We start from the raw sequence: 21,282 nt of genomic DNA, 5'->3' as shown, positions 1-21,282 counted from the left end.
TTCACGTAGAAAACAGAGCTATAGAATTAACGTATTTTTCATATGTGTTGTAAGTGAGTTCCATTTGAATGCCTAAAGGTTTGTGAAAACAACGTAGGTCACATGTGAACAGGGATTTACTTTGCTATATGGATTTCACATATTGATGTTTTTAAACTTTTTTGATAGGTGATATCCACCAGGTCCAAGAATTTACTGACCTTTAGGTTTTTTATTCACTGAGTTTGAGTAGATACTTTCATTTAAATCAAGCCTTTCTGACTAGTGATTTATATCATGATTAAAATCGTGATTTAAATCAGTTTGATTCAAATCAACTCCACCCTGCTTTGTTCTTGTTTGATTTTTGGCGTTCTACCATTTTTCTGAAGCAAAATCTTCTAGCCTCAGTAAGCCTCTACAATCGGGTCTAATGCAATGAAAAATATAGCATTTAATTGTTATTTTCGGCAGACAATTTATTAAGAAACTTACTTATTATTCGAAAGAACATCCTAACATTCGATTTAGGGACACACAACCCAGACAACCAGAAGTCCTATTATATTTTACAGATTATATCGTATAGAATGTTGTTTAAACTCATTTTCGTATATCTGCACCAACAATGTGCGGCCCATGCATATTCTTACTCGTATTGAATTGCATTACATAATTTTATTACGACAAGAAGATAGACTCGTATTTATGAACATATTAACTCGACTTTTGTGTACGAGAATTCGCATAAAATCCGTGAAGGGACCGATATACGATGATTACCCTTGATTGGCAGATTTTGTCGTGCTATGCATAAAATAATTTAAAATTAAGATTTTTTAACATGAAATGCGATTTATATCATCATAACAACCAAATGTTAGATCTTAGCAGAAAGTACATTTTTCTATCAAACAAGATTGCTGAAATAAGAGATTATATTTGAAATGAAACAATTAGTAATTAAATTTTATTTTAATTTTAAGTATGTTTCAAAAGTATCTTCAAACTTAAGTATCTTAAGTTAAAAGGATTTAAAAACAATGAAATGAAATGAAAAAGCATTACTCACTCTGTGATAGCATAAATGTTTGTTCTAATGTTTGTGTAAATGTCGTGAATATATTTTTTACTGAAACAATGAAAGTTCTCGTTATTTGAACAAAACTTGTAAACTGAAAAACAGAAAATAAGCTCGCAACTCTGCTTGCCACTTGGAGAAATATGCTATACAATCGTATGTAACTGCATTGATTCGTAATAATGTGCATGCAATCGTATATCTATGCAAATTAATTCGCATGTCTGATTTTCGTAAAACGTATTTGCTGGCAATCGTAAAAGAATACAAATAAGTTCAATAAAATCGTTTATGATAATGAGACATCGATGATTGGAATCGTATTTAAGGAGGCTTCAAAATGTTGGTCTATTTTTAGATCATCGATGACGTGTTCTAAGATTTAAAAGATTTTAGCTATAGAAATATACGATTTTCTTTTGGTTTAATGCCTTTGAAGCAAATCCCCTTGAATTTATATATTCCAGATAGCGTCGAGGAACCATCGTGAGCTGCTGATCGAATCGTCAGAGGTTCAAGTCCAGGTGCTAACAATGAATTCATGAACGTGGAAAAAAATCAGCAATCAAGCGAATTATAAATTTGTACGATATAAACTTGAATTTGACAGCTAAAAAACCCTTTTTTTAATAATCTTATTTTTATTATTTTTTGGGGATGAATAAAGCAATTGGTTTAAAATGCCAAAAAACAATATTTTTATTCAACTGACGGAAAACGAGAGCCCTGCACTAAAGTCGTAGAAGACGACCAAATAAGTCGTCAAACTTTCCATATTGTTACGAAAATGTCGTATATAAAGATATTCCCAATCGCATATTGAGCGAAGACCTACAAGATTACTACCCTCAATCATCTATATGATGATGTAAATTGTCATAGCATATTCCAAAATGAATCAGGGTAGTCGTAAATGTTTCGCATGACAAATCGTGCAAATCGTAATTCAATACAATCCAAATTAAGAATATGTGTGGTAATGTACCTATATGGCCTCCAAAATGATACGTATATACTGGTTTTGCTGCATTATATACGATATGTTTACACGTATATTTGCACGTATATTTGCGTTGCAAATTCGAAATACCCACCAAATGGTTGTCTGGGAAATCGACCATTTTTTCATCCCGACTAGTTTGCTTACACCATACTAGACGCTTTTAATCATTTACTGTTCGGATTCGCACTCTTTATGAAATTATTAATTATTAGAAACCCGAAGCGGAACAAAAATCACACATTTCGCGTATTTGACAGATTTGTTCATTTAGTCACTCACCTAAGAATGAACTTATTCACATCGACTCTGGGAATAAGGTGACAAAACTCACGGTGACTCGACAATCGTCACTCCACGCCTGGCGCGAAATAAGGGCAATTTATTGACTGATTTATAGATGGAAAAGATATTGTTTCCATAAACCGTCCAAAATTGCATAGAAATCATATTCTTGAGTCCAACCTCAAAATATAAATACAAAATATTTTTTATCCCATCGATAGAACTTTTCAAAAACTTCAGACATGCTAGCTGAGGTATTGCAGTTTGAATTGTAAAAGTCCGATTTGCGTAGCCTTAGGTCTCATATACTTTAGAAAGCTCAAATTTAATGAAATAATAGGTTGATAGTTAATCTATCACGTATCTACGTAAAAATGCAGAAGCTTTAAACAAAAAATATCATCAGAGTAGAGCGTCATGGGAGGTCAAAGTTGATGTTACACAGTGCGCGTGGTTACCATTTCTATACAATTATTTCGTTACTGTAAGTACGTTTTTTTCCTTCTACAATGTCTTCAACAAAGATGAGTACATTTCGTAAAATTTTACGAAAAGAAGAGTACGCTCAATTTTCGATCGAAAAAGAGTATATACATTGTAACTTTTTCAGGCGGTCCAAAACAAAAATTCTTCTGGGATCGCTGATAAATGTACAACATCTTCAATTTTGAAATCAGAGTTTTTATTTTTCTTTAATTATATTTTTTCTTAGTAAATACTAAGAAATTTCTTTTTCACGAATAAACAAACTATCTCATATTAAATACTGACCCAAAATGTATAAAAAAACCCGATTTAATACACTTATCAGTGGATTGGAGGCTTTCTTACAGAGTGTCAATTATCTTTGGAAGTAAATGACACAATAATGGATTCCTTATTTCTGAATTATTTATTATTAATCTATAAAAAAGATTATGATTAAAGAAAATCGATAGCAAAAATTACTAAACTCAATTGTTTTGGCACCGGAACACTTTCGGACACAATTTGGAACGCGACGGTTAAACTTCAAAAACTCAAATCGAAACACTTTTATTTTCGATGGTATGATTGACGATTTATTAGCGAGGTCTTAATAGCACGGCGGATTGGTTTGGACTGTCTTCACAATTGTGTTGTACAAAAAGTGTCGAAACCGAGAAATGTATATAATGCTAAAATTGTCTACAACAAATACATGTAAATTATTCTAGTATTGAATACTGAGAGGAAAGCATAACTTTAGGTAAACATTCTCTTTCGCTCTGCAATGAACAGAGCTTATCTCTCCTAAGAGATATTTTAGATGTGTTTCAGATGGTCTAAACTCCCGTCTCCGTCTGTCATTTTTCTCTTACTACCACAGAGGCCAGGCAAGGCAATGCTTATACTACAACATAAGCCGCCCGCCTTGAAATCCCATTTCAACACTAGGATAGCTAGATTCTCGATTACCTTATTGGTTTCAACACTACTCTAACTCCTAACGGGACATGTTTAGTGATAAGTTTTGTGTAGCAATCTAACGGTAAATTCCTTCTCGACAAATTGATCTTGTGTTTTGTTTTGCTCCTTATTTCGTTTCTATTTTTCTTCTCCTGTGTAGTGTAGTGCGGGTGTGGGTAGTGTAGTGTGGTAAATGCTGAACTGGAACCGCTTGCTGGAGCTCAAAGATGTTCTCGCGATTTGGAGGACCTTGGAGTTGCTGCTGGATGCTGGTTAGATGCTGCTACGATGATGATTTGCCATGGTAAGTAACAGTTGAAGATTATCTACAAAGTTCCGTGAAATTGCATCGAAAATGTGACGATTCTGTTGGCGTTCTTGTTTTCGATTGTGGCGATAGACTGTGACGTGTTTGTTTTTGTTTTTTTTTGCAGCTCAGTTAGCCGCGCGAAGTGGATCGTGGAAACGGAGTACACCGGGCACTCTTTCGATGGACCTGCAGTAGAGCCTTGTCCTATGGTATTTCTCAACCTGATGGTTAGCTGATTCCTTCTTCCAGGGTTGTTGTGTGACGAAGATGCTAGGGTAAGTATCATCAACACTTCATGTAGATTAGTTTTAATGGCAGTGTAATTTGCATGATTTTTTTTTTTTATTCCAGAAATGCTTCTGGCCGGCGATATGTAGCTGACGTTAACGATATTTGGTGCACCGGTACAACGATATATTAGGTGCACCAAATTAGCTCTGGAACTATGCGAGGATGACAGAGGGTTGGGTGCTCGCAGGAACTCATGCAAACAGGTGAGTTTCGAAAACTTCTTTGGTTTACGTTGTTGTAACTACCTTTTTTGTCCCACCGTAGGTTCTGCTGCTGATTGGACCAATTCATGGGATGTTGTTACTTCTCGATGAACTGGCTAGCTTGTCGCGGGCCGATGTGAATCCGAATCTGCCCAGTGGAACGTCGTGTGATGGTGGGTTGATCGGCGAATTGACACAGCAATACTTGGGCCACCAAGGATGGGTACTTCTGTTGACGGGCGATGAATCTGCCAGATTACTTGTTCTGGCCGGCAGGAGATTTTTCCATGTCGTGTGGCTCAGCATGAAAATAACTACACGCAGCTGTAGTGGCGCTCTGGCCTGACCTGATCTTCAGATGAAATGTGGACCATGGAATAGATTCGCACAATTTGGAGCCTCACGAATGTGCGATGGTTGTTTTGTCGATAGATGGAGGCATACCTGGGTGCAAAGAGGAAGTGCTTAGGATTTGAACAAATCTTAAAATACAAGGGACTTCCCTGAATGCGGAGGCGCAGGGCCTCCGCCCACGCTCCAACGAACGTCTGATGACCGTTGTTTCAATGATGACATCCTCTTAACTTCTTTGGGGATCTTCTTAGGTGGAGGTTCTCAAAAACCATGATTCTACAATTTTTATGGGTAAATGCAAGCGAAGTTTTTTTTTTTTCTCAACCGGTAGGGTTTCTCAAAAAGGTTCGATAACTTTAAGCGATAAGGAAAGATTTGGCGGAGAAAGCGATTCAGTTAATTAAAACGGCAAGGTGAAACTTCAACAATATGATTCGGAGTGATTATGCGGGCTTAACTTAAACATGTGAGATTAGAATCAAATTTTGCTTCACTTCAATATTGATTGATTACTTGACAATGTTAGGGTTCTTAAACTGCTTGCAATTCATCTTGCATTCTTGTTATATTCAACAATTTCAGGAAAAAGAAGGGAAAATGACTTGGTTCTTCAGTGAGCATTTCAGTGACGAGAATTCTGACTCAATCATACACAAAATCTTTTTGAATGACATTCAACCGAATTCATTCTCTCTGACTTATCATATCTGACGCAAACTGATTTATTCTTGGGTTGGGCAACGACGAAACGTTCCACTTCATTTCTGACTGTGGGTTCATGAGGAAATCTTGGGCGGGGCGCGGAGATTCGACCACTCGACCTGACACAATCCAACCAAAAACAGAGTTGTGAAGCATGTGACCATTCTTCGTGACTTTTCTTCGTTCATTCTTCAACAACTCCAAGTAATACTCGGCACCAATGACGACATCGATCCGCTTTGATTCGTGGAAGTAAGGATCAGCTAGCAAAGAGGAATCGGGAATCGACATGGGCGGAGGATGAAACGATGACGAAGGTAGCTGCAGCGTGAGTTTGGGCAACACAAAGAATTGCATAGTTTCGCGGAAACCAGATATTTTTGGTGAACGTGAGCAGACTTCAGAACGTATGGTTTTCGTTGACACTGACTCAGACGACCCAATACCCTGAACTGACAAAAACGTGGGTGTTTCTTCGAGCTTCAGCTTTCTCGAAAACTCTTCAGTCATCAAACAATGTTGCGAACAAGAGTCTAGCAGGGCTCTAGCCGTCAGAGCGTTACCGTAGCGGTCTTTGATCTTGATAAGAGCGGTAGGAAGCAGGGTATTCGATGCAGGCTTGACAGATAGTGCTACGTAGCTTTGGCTTGTGCTTGGCATAGGTGAATTGACTTGTGTGGTTGTGTTTGGTAAATTGTGTGTTGCATTTAGTGGTTGAGTGTGTGTTTCCGTAACTATTGGCATGGTTTGTTGTCTTTGCTGTTGATAAGCTTGCTGTGAATAAATATGGGTGCTTTCTAGAGTTGGTTGTGCGTTTGACAGTTGACTGAGTCTCGGATTCGACGGATTTGGAACGGAGGATCGCGTAGCGTGCAACATAGTGTGATGCCTTTGTTGACATAACCGACAACTGCTACGTGTGCAGTTTGTCGCAAAATGACCAGGCTGTAGGCAATTTCTGCAGACTCGACTTCGATTGGCGGCTTCAACACGTTCTGATATCTTCAATCGAAGGAATCTCTGGCATTGAAATGGTGAGTGCCATGTTTCATTGCAGAATGGACACTGGTTTGAGGACTTAACTGTTGTGTAGCTTGCTGATTGGGTTCTCGACTGATGATGATCGGTGACGTTGTAGCGGGGTTCTTTGGCTGGAGCGACTGACTGCAGAACGGAACAGTAGTTGCGTAGGAACTTCCTCATGTCCTCGTATTTTGGCACTTCTGTGCTGTTGTGATGAGTTTCCCAATTTCTCAGAGTGACAGAGTCTAGCCTGGTGTAGAGCATATGCGCTAGTATGGTGCTCCAACCATCGGTGTCCTCACCAACCTTTTGCAGCATCATTAGGTTTTTCTCAAACTCAGTTATGAGGTAGTTGATGCTCTCATAACCTTCTTTCCTGATCGATTCCAACGAAAACAATCCGTCTAAGTATGCCTTCACTATGAGTTTTTTGTTCTCATACCGCTCCTTAAGAATTTCCCACGCTACGATGTAATTAGCATCTGACAGCTCGATAGAGAGTACCTCCTTCAGTGCATCGCCGGAGAGAGCTGACCTCAGATAGGTAAACTTCTCCATGGGTGCGAGTTGCTCGTTGTTGTGGATTAGGCTCTGGAAGCTATCGCGGAACGAAACCCAATCGCGAAGCTTTCCACCAAAGCTGGGCAATCGAATCTCTGGCAGCTTCACTCTCGATCCCATGGACACACGCTCATGATTGTGAGAAGACTCGCTCAAGCTTGCAGGTTGATGTCGGATGCTCTGCAACTTCGAAAGCGCACCCTTTAGCTGGAAGAAACGATCCTCAAAGCTAAGCAGTATCTTGTCGTTTTCTTCTTCCCGCTGGAATCCAGCTTCTTCTTTTGCCTCGCCGTAGAGCTCCTTGTCTTTCTTTTCTTCACTTTCAAACACAATCATCTCAATTTTGCTTCTCACTTCGTGAAATTCACCAAACACAGGCTCCAAGGCTTCAAGCCTTGAAGCAATCTGACACTCATCACGATCTGGTTCATAATTCTGCACGAATCGGTCAACACTGTCCATGAGAAGCACTATTTGCCTCTCTCTCTTTTGTAGCAACTTCAACTGAACGTTTTTCGCCATTCTGACTGGAAATACTGTCAACTTCTACTTAAATTTCAATAACTCTGACGTTTCAGAGCTGAAAAAGCAGCGATTCAACCCAAATTGGGGAAAACGAGAAACCAATTTCCAATTTCCGAAATATCTGACAAACTTGGACCAAATTTGTCCAAAACTGACGAATTTCTGACTCAAATACTGACGTAGGCGAATTTATTGTTGAAGTTCAGGAGTTTATTTTCAAATTCAGACGAAATGTCGAATGTTTTTCGATTTCTGACAATCAGACACCTTTGGACCCGATTCGTTCAATACAGAATTACTAATAACTGACTTAAGCTTTTAATTTCTGACGAAATCAAACTTGTACCTTCAGACAAGTTCTTGAACTGACACGTTGTTTCTGATTCAGGCTTAATTTCTGACAATTGTTAGGACGATTTGTAAACTGACTCAACCGCTGACAAGTTTCAGACCAAATTTCTTACAAAAACTCAAATATCGACTCAAACTCAATTCTGAACAGTTGAAAACAAAATTTCCGACAATATTCACTTAAGAATTCAGACACAAGCTTAGGTTTTGATTCAGACTTAATTCTGACAAGTTTCAAACAAGATTTCCAACAATTTTCACTTAAGAATTCTGACACAAGCTTAGTTTCTGATTCAGACTTAATTCCGACAAGATTCAGAAACGATTTCCAACACAAACTTAATTTCTGATTCAGACTTAACTCTGACAAGATTTCCGACTCAAACTTAATTTTCTGACAATTCAGACTTGATTGTGATAAGATTTCCAACTCAATCTTAAATTCTTCAGCAAACTTGTATTTTCTGACAAACTCATACACCTTGGACCCAATCCGTCCAGTACTGAATAATTCTGACCAAAATATCTGACTTGCACCTTCTGTGCTGCTGACTTGCACCTTAATGTGCTCTGACATGCACCTTATGTGCTTCTGACTTGAATATTTGCACTTTAATTTGATCAACTCAACGTTCCATCCGATCGCGACGCGAATTTCGAGACTAGCAACCCGATATTGACAGCAGCGAGTGGGCACAACCAGTGTAAAAATAGCAAAGTAAAAATGCCAATGAATTACCAAGACCAATTCTAGTTTAACGGACAGGGCACACACTTCATGCAACTTAAAAGACCAATTCACTTTCAATTCTTTATTTATTCACACTATTTTTGGCCTCATGCACCAAGCCAGTTAATACTTCCTGCTATGTTTATTCCGGAAAACTGCTCCTTCAGGCGTTGCGTCCTTCGCTGGTTGTAAATCAGCTGTCCTCTGTTGCGCTGCTGTTCAATCAGCTGTCCTCTGCTTCGTAAAATGTCTGGTTGTTGTAGAATATCTGCTACACTGCTTCAGGTATCGGCTTCACTTCTCCGCAAGCACTTATTGTTCAAAATTGCAATGGCGTATTCTTTTTCCACTGATGCACTTAATTGCATCCAAGCCAAGCGTTCAAAATGCACTCGCTTTGTTAGAGTCAACAATCACTTGAGTTTCAATTGTTCACTTTAGTCCGATGGCGGTTTTGTGAGCACAAAATGGTTCACACTTTGGCTGCTGTCTGTCTTAACTCAAAGGCCAATTTATGTTCCGGAACCACTTTTCCGGACGGTTATCCGGTTCGAAGGACCAAATGTTTTGGCACCGGAACACTTTCGGACACAATTTGGAACGCGACGGTTAAACTTCAAAAACTCAAATCGAAACACTTTTATTTTCGATGGTATGATTGACGATTTATTAGCGAGGTCTTAATAGCACGGCGGATTGGTTTGGACTGTCTTCACAATTGTGTTGTACAAAAAGTGTCGAAACCGAGAAATGTATATAATGCTAAAATTGTCTACAACAAATACATGTAAATTATTCTAGTATTGAATACTGAGAGGAAAGCATAACTTTAGGTAAACATTCTCTTTCGCTCTGCAATGAACAGAGCTTATCTCTCCTAAGAGATATTTTAGATGTGTTTCAGATGGTCTAAACTCCCGTCTCCGTCTGTCATTTTTCTCTTACTACCACAGAGGCCAGGCAAGGCAATGCTTATACTACAACATCAATATAAAAAAAGGTGCCCAGTACGTTTTTTGGAGGATAAACGAACTTATATTCAACGAGTTCATTTATAATCCAAATAATTCAAACTGTTAAAGTTTGAGAGCCACATATCTCGACGCTCACTAGTGATCAAGGGGTTAACCTCCTAGACTCTCATGCTAGATGGCGTGGGATCGATTCTCTGCTGTTTTATGAAATTTTTGTCAAATTTTTGATCGCCTGTGTAATTAATTTAGCGATTGCTGGCTACTGCTGCTGAGCAAATGGCTACCTTTTTTGGAGCCAACGTAAGCATGATATGTTCTATGGAATAGAAAAATTTTAAACAATTTTTTTTTTTTTGGTTTTGAAATAAGTCCTACAGGAAAAAAAATGCAATTTTTTGATACTAAATTCATCAAAATCGTGAAACCTAGAATAGGAGTTAATGTGTTAAGAACGTTTTTATGAAACATACAAATTTCCGGACATCATCGTAACTCGTCGAGCTGAGTCGATTGGTACCTATAAAGTGGGGTCTTGGACCCTTAATTAATGATATCCCCAACTGACCGTTCCCTATGCCTTTCTGTAAGAAAGCCAAAAACATGTGGCTTACATGTCAATTTGAGTAGCGGTCTATTCTGTTATAGTTATTTATTTCAATTATGCTTAGTGGTGAAATTAACATTAAAAATTCTATTGAAGCACGTGATTCAATATTTGATTAATTTAGAAATCCGGAATTAAATTAAGAATAGTCATAATTAAAGTACAACAATTTTAAACTGTAACTAAAAGTTGGAATAATCGAATGAGGAATTCGGTATCTTGGGCATTAATATGTGAATCTAAATAAATAATTTTCTATTTTATCAAAAACCAATGACTGAAATTTAAATTCCAACAGCAGAAAAACCAATTAAAATTTTGTAGGTACTTAATAATCAACTCAAAAATTGGATTTTTAATTTTTTTCGGAATTTCTGAAAAAGAATTCCGGATAGAGAAAAGATGAATTCACAATTTCATTCGAAATTCGAAAACTAGAATTTCTTGTAATTTAAATAAATTGTTATTTATACTTAGTATTTTTTTTTTTGTATTAAATTTTGAGTTCATAATAATGTGACTCAAGAACTATTGTTGAATCTATTTTCTAAACTTAAAATTTTAAAAGTAAAATCTCAAAGCTCTCACGTCTCACCCCTCGATGCATGTAAACAAAGCGTCCTCGACTGTATCAGCTGTCAAAAACGCCAACATCGGCTAAGTTTGTGTGGGTGCTGCACGAAACAGAGAGCAACATTTTTGATTTGGAGTAGGAACAAATTGTTTCAGCATTAGTTTTTTGATAAAAAGTTCAATTTATAAAGTGCTAATAGTGTTAAAAATTGTGACAAATTGGAGATTGGTACTTTGAATATCCGGGAACGGTAAAGGTGGCACCCGAGATGGCACCGAAATCGGGCAAAAAGACCATTTTTCCGAACATCTCTGCCACCGAAAGTCGCCATGAAAATACGAGCACATATTCGGCAGCTACAAAAACAGCAGCAACAAAAAGAAGATAGATTCCAGCAGGCAGTCTGATGGAAAGTATCATCGTCGGCCGTCGGAGAAGCAAACAATAATAACAATAAGAGGAACGAATCATAAACAACAAAGAATTTTGCCGACACGAGAGAGAAAAAAAAATAACTTCGTGTTTACGGGAAGACGAGTAAAAGGATAGCTGAAAACGGTTTTTCGGAAGAATGAGCTTAGAATTTGTGTCGATGACAATTAGTAAAGGCGAAATTTGAATCAAACCATTCATTAAGAAATATTAGAACCGTGAAGATCGAAAATGGCACCTAATCAACGCAACCAGTATTATAGTTATTGTTATCTAGTGGTGATGACGGCAGCAGCCCTTTTGGGCCATCGGCGAGTGCACGCCTCTACAGGCTCTACGCCACCAAATCATATCTTTGTACATAACGTAGTTCCTTCGATAAGTAATCTAAGTGGTAGTACGATAAGTTCCGATAATAGCAGCAATAAAGTGCCTTCCTCGTCGTTATCGACGGGCGGTGTTTCGGCGGCATTTCCTTTTGCGCCAATGGTACCGGTTATTCAAACTCAGCTGCCAACCAGAGATAGCTACATCCAGGAGCTTAGCAAGTTGCTAGAGATGAAATTGAAACGGATTCGAAATCAGGAGCTGGATGTTCCCTCGGTACAGGAACTCTACGATACGATGGAATTTTCTTCCGTACTGCGAAATGATCTAGATGATCTGAATAAAATGGCTAAAAAGCTGCTGAAAAAAATCGAACAAGCTGCATTGGTGATAGAGAAGCTGAAGACTTTTGTTTATGACACCACAATGCAAAGAAGTGCCAAATATAACACACTTATTTATCCATGTCCGTACAGCGATATGATGAACCCATGGGATGAGGAGCCCCAGTTTGACTTGCAAAACTTTATACAGAGTACGAAGGCGACGAATGCTTCGAACCCTCTTAAACAGCTTGGAAGCGAAAATGGATTTTTGGAGTTTTCCCCATTTCCAACCAATCCCGATGAGAGACCGCCAAAGATCCGAATAAGTGATCAAAGTGTGGATGACAACAATCAAAAGCTACAAAAGCGATTCGTTGAGCTTATTAGTTATTTGCAGAGTAACTTTTACAATCCGAAGCAGATATTTTATTTGTCTGCATTTGATCAAGTAAGTGCATTCAAATGCAATTCTTATCCTAAGGATGGAAGACTTAAGTCACTATATTTATCAGCGGTAAGAAGGAAACATTTCATGATTCTACTGGACATCGGTAACTCTGTAAGTTTTGATCAGTTTGAAGTTTCCAAAGCGATCATAAAATTCATGATCTATCTGCTTAATGAAAATGACAAGATCGCAATCATTGCTGTCAGTCAAAAGCTTACAACAACTGAAAATTTGGTGGAATGCAGTAAAGGTCCATTTGTGTCCGCTACTATGGACAATAAGGATCGATTGGTGGACTTTATAGATTCCCTGAATAAAACGACTTCTGCAGCTAATCGTGTTCCTGCTTTCCGGTATGCATTCAAGGTTATTAGTGAAGCCTACCAGGGCGTAGATACGGAACTTCCGATCGTATTTCTGTACCTTGGAAGGGCGCAACTTTTACCAATCACTGCAGCAGCTAAGACAGTTATTAGAGCAATTTACGAAGGTCAATCACGGTTGCCATACCCCGTCATGATAAACAGTTGTCTGGTTTTGCTGGATGAAAGAGAAATTCCATACGAAAAGGAATTCATATCAGATGTCACTACTCAGAACTACACCAAGTATAATTTGAGTATCACATTTAAACAACGTCCGGGAAAAATGGTCATGATTTCCAAGCACAGTTTCGATGCCCAACGATTTGTTCTAGCTTTGATTGAGCCGTTTTTAAATGAGCAACCATTCATTGAGGAAGGCATGCGTATCCATCTGCCCTACTTCGAGGCTGCTTCTCACGATTCTTTAGTGACGTTAACAGCTCCGGTGGGAACGCATGGATTGATGGGAATAGATCTGTACCTAAGCGATCTTTCGGAAGATACATCCTATTACAGACCAGACGACGAAAGTTATACTTTTCTCATCGACATAAAAGGTAACACAATAATGCACCCGTCTTTTCCAAGACCATTGGCCGTAAGAGAAAACTTTTACATCACGAACATTACTCGACTGGAGAAGAAATTAACGGCTGCCGATGTGAATAGAATGCTTTTAGAAGAATATGGGAATCTTACTATCAAAGGAGTAGGTTCAGAAGAAAGCACTATTTATCTTTGGAAACGAGCACGTTACTACATAATTTGTCTAGTACGCCAAATCAATTATCAACGAAACCCAAATATTCTACTTAACGGCGCCAACTCTCGATCCGGTCAATCACAGCAGTTACAGTATTATCATTCACGATCGAACATCGATTACAATTTTATCAGCAGTGATGGCATCAGCACTCGAAATCTCCTAACTGATCTTATTTACCACCGCATCGATATCTATCCAGCGCAGCTTCAACGGAATCCTTCCAGCACGATGGCCACGTATGATTCTTCTTCACAAGAAACTCTTCGACCCTGTCGCTTGATGAAACAGTTGGCTCTCAACGACGATTTTACTCTTTACCTTAGCTCGTCATCCTTCCAATCGCCCTATGCCCACATTCGAAATAATCGGGATGGTGCAAGTGATGAAGACAACATACGAACTATTCAAAACATAATGGCCTATTTGAAGGACACCACATCTCTATTTGCCAATCCTGGTTTGCTCCCCGAAGTGCGTGGAGATGTATTAGCCCTACTCAAAGTATTAGCAAACTATCGACACAAACATGCCGAGAGTAAACTTAGTAAATACATCATTCGACGATATGCTGCTACCGTCAATGGAGTTCTCGAAATGTTCCCTGGAGGACTCCTGGATACGGATATCGAACCCACAAAGCGACCCTGGTTTGTTAAAGCCATGGAATACCCTGGCAAAATAGTAGTCACAAAGCCCTACTTAGATGCCGGAGGAGCCGGATACATAGTGACAGTTTCGTACACCATTTTCGAAGGCCTGGCCGATGCCCTGCACAACACCGACAACGACAGACCGATTGTGGTCGTAGCTCTGGATTTGACCCAGGGATTCTTCTATAAACTGCTGAAGGAGTCCTCGAACATTTGCTCCGCGGACAGCATGAAGTGTTTCCTGATGGATGATCGCGGCTACCTGATTGCTCATCCGAAACTGATCGAACCGGCCATCGGTAACAATCGTCGGATTTTGGAACACATTACACATAAGGAATCTCAGGTTGCCAACGATATCCTGAACCACAAACAGCTGGTGACGAAAAAGATGTGTTACAACTATGTCAACAGAACCGTTCAGCGATTTTATCAGTTCAATATGTCCCTGACGGAAGTTGTGACCAACTTGATGTATGGAGAGAAGACCAAGTACCAGATTATGCTCGTTCCGGGAACGAATCTGTTCCTGGGTATCGTGAACACCACGAATGATGGGGGTGCTTTTTGTCCGTGTAGTACGGTGAGTAAGATTAGTTACCTTTTTAATTGAAAGGCCAGCCCTTTAAACTGCAATCTGAATCTGAAATCTCAATCATTCTTGCTTATTCTAGGTCGGAAATTCGTGCCTCAACTGCAACCGTATGGAGCAAACCGAATGCGAATGTCCTTGCGAGTGTCCCCTGGATTATCAGGAGGAATCAAACAATATCGATGAAACCTGTCGCCGGAGCAATTTGAATGCCGAAAACTCGACAACAATGACGTCAAACGGACGCCGACCGATGCCATCTGCCGATGTCACTCCGCTATGCTCGCCGCTGCCGGAAGAACTGATTTCCATAAACGCGTTGAACTACGAAAGCGAAGAGGAGCTGAAAAGCTGCAGCAACATAAACTGCGAAGACTATTCGACGCAGGCCGATTGTCTAGGTAAGATTAAGTGGAAATGTTTAATTTTGAATAGCGTGTTTACTTGAAAATTATACATATCTTCAGGACTCGTGGGCTGCGAATGGTGCCAAGTGGACATAGACGGAGAGAATACGCTCACCACACCGTTTTGTACGTCTCAACTAACCTGCTTCAATGGGGTTTTTGGATCCGCCACGCCCTACGGCGACGTGATCAGTAATAACATTATGGAATCCGTACTGCCTCCGGCTTATAGTGCCATTGGACCTGTAGCAGGTGCTATATTAGCCCTATGTCTAGTGGTCGGCTTTGCCATGTACTGTTATCGACAGAATAGTGATCAAAGTGGAGCCTCGGATCAACTCTACGACGACTTAGTGGTAGATCACTGTAACGGTGTTCCGCTGTCGAGGTTCGATATTGAAGAACCTCCAGATGACTGTGATCTAGGTCGCACAAACCCCAAACAGAACTTGCTCATGAATGGGCAGAATAATGCCAACTATGTTATTTTCCCTAACGTCGCATCACCTTATCAAATGTCTTCCAATTATCGTCGGCCAAATCCAGGTTCCTCGGATCATGGTTACTCCACCATGACTCATCACGAAGAGTCAGAACATCTTTGTCTATCAAATACGGAACCAGTGGCGCCTCATCCTGGCGGCAAGCGGCTCTCTATGTCCGATTCGGTATCGATTAACACCTCAGTGTCCAGTCCGTACAGCAATCACCAGAACTTCCTGAACCAACCCAAGGGCTCTCCCCAGCCACAGAACGGCCAACCGGAAGATCAAACGAAGCTGGTCGATCCATCACAAACTATTCTGGCCTCGCCTACATCGGTGTCCAGGACTGGAGTTTTCGGGGCAGGACACCACATCCTGGTGCCGGTAACAGTTCACCGCAATATGGATGTTTCCTAACGAATAATCATTATTGTGCTATTTAGATTTCTGATCTAAACAATCAATTAGAAGTATGTGCTAGCCTAGAGTATTACATAGCTATATATAACAATAGATGTTAGGTAAGTAAGTGGACTAACAACCGGTCCTAACCTTAACCCAGCTAATGAATGTACCTTGAGCACGGCGTTTTGAAAAATGTGTTTTCCCAGCCCGTGCATTTCACCCAGAGATTTCCTATTGAAATAATTTTAACATGTGGACGTTTCAATGGCCTAGGACAATTGTAGGTTTTGAAAGCGTGTTGGCGAACAATATATGGAAGTTATGATCTGTCACATTTTTCTTATTGCAGAATTTAACACCATCTAACATTTCAACCAGTGAAACTGCATACTTCGTATAAAACTTATTTCCGCAACAATTTTAATTGTAACCGTAGATTTCCCTTCAAAATTACGAATTCAAGCAGAAAGCTTTGCGACTACGATTTCCACACTTAACGTTGCGGAAATAAATTTGACGAACCCTAATCCACATTTGTAAGTATTGCCCAGCCGATTGCCTAGTGTCAACAGAAATTAATTAAAGAAAACTGCGATGGAACACATTTTTGAATAAAAACAAAGAAAATCACAGACTGAACAAACTTAGCCCTCTGCAAAACTTTGTAACGAAAACATCGAAACTGTTTGAGCTTCATTTTATTTATATCGAGAAAATGTAATGTCAGTTTTTAGGCTTAAATTTAATGACAAAAAAAAATCTTTTAAAGAAGTTCCAGGATCTTTGCTCTGGAGCAAACATGAACGAACTAAAAACTTAATCCTAAAACGGCTGCCAATTATTTTTAAGCTTTATATATACACCACAAACATATAAACTAAAATCTAAATCTTAAAAAAATAACAAATTTACATGATCGTTGAAAAAATGGAATGGTGCAGCTCAATTATTCGTCAGATTGTGAGCAGAGTTGTAAATTATTTTATGTATTTTTGTACAATCATATGTAATACCTTATACCTGTAGATGTAATTCGGCAATCAACGGTAACTATCGCTTCTGATCACAACTACTTTAACTTCATTCAACGAATTATATGTAACTGTTTATGAGCAAACGATCATTCGGAGTTATTCATACGGTAAAACGGAACGTAAAAGTGATTGCAATTATAATTTTAATCATTAAATATTGATCAGAAAAAAAGAGAAATTACAAAGTTATGGATTGATGTGAAAATAAATCAAATATTAATGACTTAATTAAATTTTATTTTGTTAATTTTGAGAAATGTCCAGAACGAGCAACTGATGGCGATGTGTAAAAAGCATGTTCAGTGGGTTTTGGATTTTAACAAGATAAAAAAAATGTAAGCATGAATTTGGTTCCGATAGATTTACATATTGATATGGAATATTTAAGAATTGGGTTACAAAGTAAATCACAACTCGTTTCAATTCACATATTAAGCTGTTGAATTTAGAAAGGGTATTTTCAATTCTTTGGGATTTAGCTTAAAATTTTTGGTCCCTTTCAGTATTAAACATATTGTTGCCATAACTTTTAATACATTTGTATGAAAGGGTGATACGGTCAAAATTTGACAATATCAACTTGACGTATTTCTTTCAATTTTGCATTCAAAAAACCTGAACACCCCTCATTTTGAAGGTGTGTGTGTAGAATGTTGCTCCTATTTTGATTTTGGAATTCACTCTTCAGTTGTCAAAATGCCGTCCAAGGAAGAAGAGCAGCGTATCAAAATTTTGCTCGCGCATCGCGAAAATCCGAGCTACTCGCACGCAAAGCTGGCAAAATTGCTAAAAGTTGCCAAATCAATCGTTACAAATGTAATTAAAGTGTTTGGGGAACGTTTGTCTACAGCCAGGAAGTCTGGATTGGGGGAAATCGAAAACCGGAAGCCGCTGAGACGACAAAGAGAGTTGCCGGTAGTTTCAGGCGAAACCCTAACCTCTCTCTCCGAGATGCCGCAAATAAGCTGAGTGTATCGTCTACAACCGTGCATCGAGCCAAAAAACGAGCCGGACTATCGACTTACAAGAAGGTAGTGACTCCAAATCGCGATGATAAACAAAATACGACGGCCAAAGCGCGATCCCGTAGGCTGTACACGACGATGCTGACGAAGTTTGACTGCGTGGTAATGGACGACGAAACCTACGTCAAAGCCGACTACAAGCAGCTTCCGGGACAGGAGTTTTATAAGGCAAAAGGAAGGGGACAGGAAGCAGATATTTTCAAGCACATGAAACTGTCAAAGTTCGCGAAGAAATATCTGGTTTGGCAAGCCATCTGTACCTGTGGCTTGAAAAGCAACATTTTCATAGCTTCGTGGACTGTCAACCAAGAAATTTACGTGAAAGAATGTTGTTCCGTACTGTTTTTGCCGGATTTGGCATCTTGCCATTACGGTAAAAGAAAGTGGTACGCCGCCAACAACGTGCAGGTGGTTTCCAAGGACAAGAACTCTCCCAACACGCCAGAGCTCCGCCCAATTGAGAAATACTGGGCTATTGTCAAGCGGAACCTAAAGAAGACCAAAAAAAACTGCTAAGGACAACTTGTGACACATTGATGGACAGCTATCTCAGGCAGTGCTCGATTTTGCTCGCTCAATGTGCCATGGAAAAAATGCACATTGAGCTCATTGTGTGAGCGAATGACACCCCTGAGGACGAGCAGCAGTTCAAGGCAAACTGGCTTTCTGCGGCGAAGAAGGTGGACAAGGTGGCTGTACAAATCTGATGGCAGGGGTTAAGCGTAAGGCCCCGCAATTCGGATTTGGAAAATCGGAAGCCTAACTGAATATTATTCCTGAATTTTATACTAATAAAACTTGAAAAAGAAATTTAATTTAATTTTTTAAATAATCGAATTCACAGATTTACACTCGTTTTCCCTTGACCAAATTTTGACCGTATCACCCTTTATACGCACTTTGACGCATTGGAAAAATATTTAAAACCTATAGATTTCTAGTAAATTTATCTTTAAAGGCCCTGAAGATGGTTAAAAATCATCGTAAAAGACTTCTATCAGCTTCCGAACAAAAAGAAATTCAAAAAATGTTTACTCAATATAAAAACTACGAAATTGAAATCAAAATGACAATTCAGACAATTCAACAATGATTTTTTATCAAAGTTTTCAAATTAAAGGTTTTGGACAATATTGAAATACAATATATTAAAAACAATATTTAGAAACAGCAGCTGATACTTGGCTTCAGGATGAAAATTAGAGTTTAGATTTTCTAATTAAAATACTTCCAAGTACGCAATTCAAATTCGAAAGCTGAATAAGAATTCTCAAATAATCTTCAATTCCTTCCAATCGATTCAGAAATAATTAAATTCAACAGAACTCGTGTGAGCTTTCATTACGTCTCATAAAACAAAATATAAACCCACAGTTTTATAACAAAAAATACAAAAGCTGACATAATTTAGACGCAACTTTTTTCCATTCAGAATATTTATAGTCTGGACTTATTCTATATGTGAGATACAAATTATAAAGTTGCTTTGATAACTTTTGCAACAGTATTCTGTGAATTCCTAATATGTTTCATACGACGCAATAAAAGCTCACGTGAGATAAAAGAAAATAAAAATAAACACGAATTGGAACCAAATGTGAATAAAACATTCAAAAACTTATCAAAACTGCATAAATTGAAATGAAAAACAATAGATCCCGATTTAAAATTTTGCTTGCACACCTCAAGATTTTACAGAATAATTTTCTATATTGAAAAAATATTAATCAGCTTTTTTTCCAAATGTTTATAGTAAGATCACACGAGATGTTCTTTATATTTCGTTAAATTTATTGAAGTTAACCTGCTAAACGCTTAAGAAGTTCAAACTGAGCTGAGAATGAATCTGCTCAATATATCTTTCGTCGTAAAGATGTTATTTTTTGGTTGCGAAATTTGGTTCTATTTGCATGATCAGTTCTCGAGTTATGTAGACTTTTTACTTTTATTTGAGAGACCCCATCCTAGTTTTATTATTATTATTTTTAAATAAATAAATATTCAGAAATAAAATTTTATTTCTGACAATATATTAACAAACATTATTATAATATATTAAGAAACATATTCAAAAAATAAGAAGCTAACAATCTCAACATATCCCCAATGCTCCAATGGATGTGGATTTGCGGTTTAAGAATTACGAAGGCGAAGGGTAGCCTGCCGGTCTCCACGTTACGAAGGACTGAGTAACCTTAACTACTCAAACCCCCCTGTTGTGTACAAGTTCATTCTTTACCAGCAAACACAGACCCCCATTACAAGATCAAATCAAGCATTTTTCAAGCACTGGGGGATAATTGGATGGTAATATTTTTAGTTTTATGGAATGACTCTGTGCCCTGTGCTGAATATTTATAGTTGACTAGCTGACCCGATGTGCTTTGCTACACCTTCCAAAAAATATTAAAATTTGTGTACTTATTTAACTTACGATTTATTTGCACAGAATTTTCAATTCAATTACAAATTCATTCAAATGTTTTTTCAAAATAAATCCTTTTTATCACTATGGATTTTTTTTTATAAGTTTATAACATAGATATGCTAATTTTTTTTTATATATATGGAATCTTCGCTGTCCCTTTTTAATGTGGAGAGGGTCTAAAACTATCATAGAAACTTTTTTTGTAACACAATAACGTCACGGGACACTCATTTCACCAATTCGTTCCCGAATTATTATTCAAATTGTGAGAGTGACCCTCTTCCCCATTCCTGTATCGCTAATGAAAGGAAGGGGGTCTCATAACATCAGAAAAACACTTCTAGTTAACAAATACGATCCCATGCCATATATGGCTCCATTCTCGATAAGTTTTCGAGCTATTCAAAAAAATTGTGACCCTCTCCCCAACTTTATTAATATCTTCCCTCTGGCAAAAGAAGGGGGTCTCAAACCATCGGAGAAATAATGCCAGTACACAATTATGCTCCCATGCAAATTCGGTTCGATTTCCTCGATTAGTTATCGAAATATTAAAAAAAAACTGTATAAGTGACCCTCTTCTCACTTTTTATCGTTCCACTGAATGAAAGGAGGGC

At 38.4% G+C, this 21,282-nt stretch overlaps 2 protein-coding genes and 1 long non-coding RNA gene across 3 annotated transcripts; 2 read left to right on the top strand and 1 right to left on the bottom strand.

Moving 5' to 3' along the window:
* Positions 1 to 3,819: 3,819 nt before the first annotated feature.
* LOC129749912 (uncharacterized) lies at positions 3,820 to 5,031 on the top strand. Its single transcript, XR_008738214.1, has 4 exons — positions 3,820 to 4,077; positions 4,208 to 4,358; positions 4,435 to 4,577; positions 4,639 to 5,031. It is a non-coding gene; the product is annotated as an uncharacterized LOC129749912 (long non-coding RNA).
* Positions 5,032 to 5,615: 584 nt separating this feature from the next.
* Positions 5,616 to 7,739, bottom strand: LOC129742131 (uncharacterized). Its single transcript, XM_055733975.1, has one exon. It carries the CDS (start codon positions 7,737 to 7,739, stop codon positions 5,616 to 5,618), a length of 2,124 nt encoding a protein of 707 aa, XP_055589950.1.
* Positions 7,740 to 11,078: 3,339 nt separating this feature from the next.
* Positions 11,079 to 17,426, top strand: LOC129746123 (VWFA and cache domain-containing protein CG16868). The gene is made up of 3 exons (XM_055739611.1): positions 11,079 to 14,872; positions 14,964 to 15,282; positions 15,349 to 17,426. The coding sequence occupies exons 1-3, from the start codon at positions 11,639 to 11,641 to the stop codon at positions 16,188 to 16,190; spliced, it is 4,395 nt and encodes a 1,464-aa protein (XP_055595586.1). The 5' UTR covers positions 11,079 to 11,638; the 3' UTR covers positions 16,191 to 17,426.
* Positions 17,427 to 21,282: the final 3,856 nt, after the last annotated feature.

The sequence above is a fragment of the Uranotaenia lowii genome, chromosome 2 (genome assembly GCF_029784155.1).
Source record: "Uranotaenia lowii strain MFRU-FL chromosome 2, ASM2978415v1, whole genome shotgun sequence".
Taxonomy (NCBI): Eukaryota; Metazoa; Arthropoda; class Insecta; order Diptera; family Culicidae; genus Uranotaenia; species Uranotaenia lowii.
The sequence above is the reverse complement of the archived record's forward strand: the minus strand, read 5'-3'. Positions and strand labels throughout refer to the sequence as shown.

What these genes read in the sequence shown, in the direction of transcription:
- LOC129742131 (XM_055733975.1), bottom strand. Translation starts at nt 7,739, where the DNA reads ATGGCGAAAAACGTTCAGTTGAAGTTGCTACAAAAGAGAGAGAGGCAA.
- LOC129746123 (XM_055739611.1), top strand. Translation starts at nt 11,639, where the DNA reads ATGGCACCTAATCAACGCAACCAGTATTATAGTTATTGTTATCTAGTG. An exon ending in CTTTTTGTCCGTGTAGTACG is followed by an intron (nt 14,873 to 14,963) that starts GTGAGTAAGATT and finishes TGCTTATTCTAG; the next exon opens with GTCGGAAATTCGTGCCTCAA. An exon ending in GACGCAGGCCGATTGTCTAG is followed by an intron (nt 15,283 to 15,348) that starts GTAAGATTAAGT and finishes ACATATCTTCAG; the next exon opens with GACTCGTGGGCTGCGAATGG.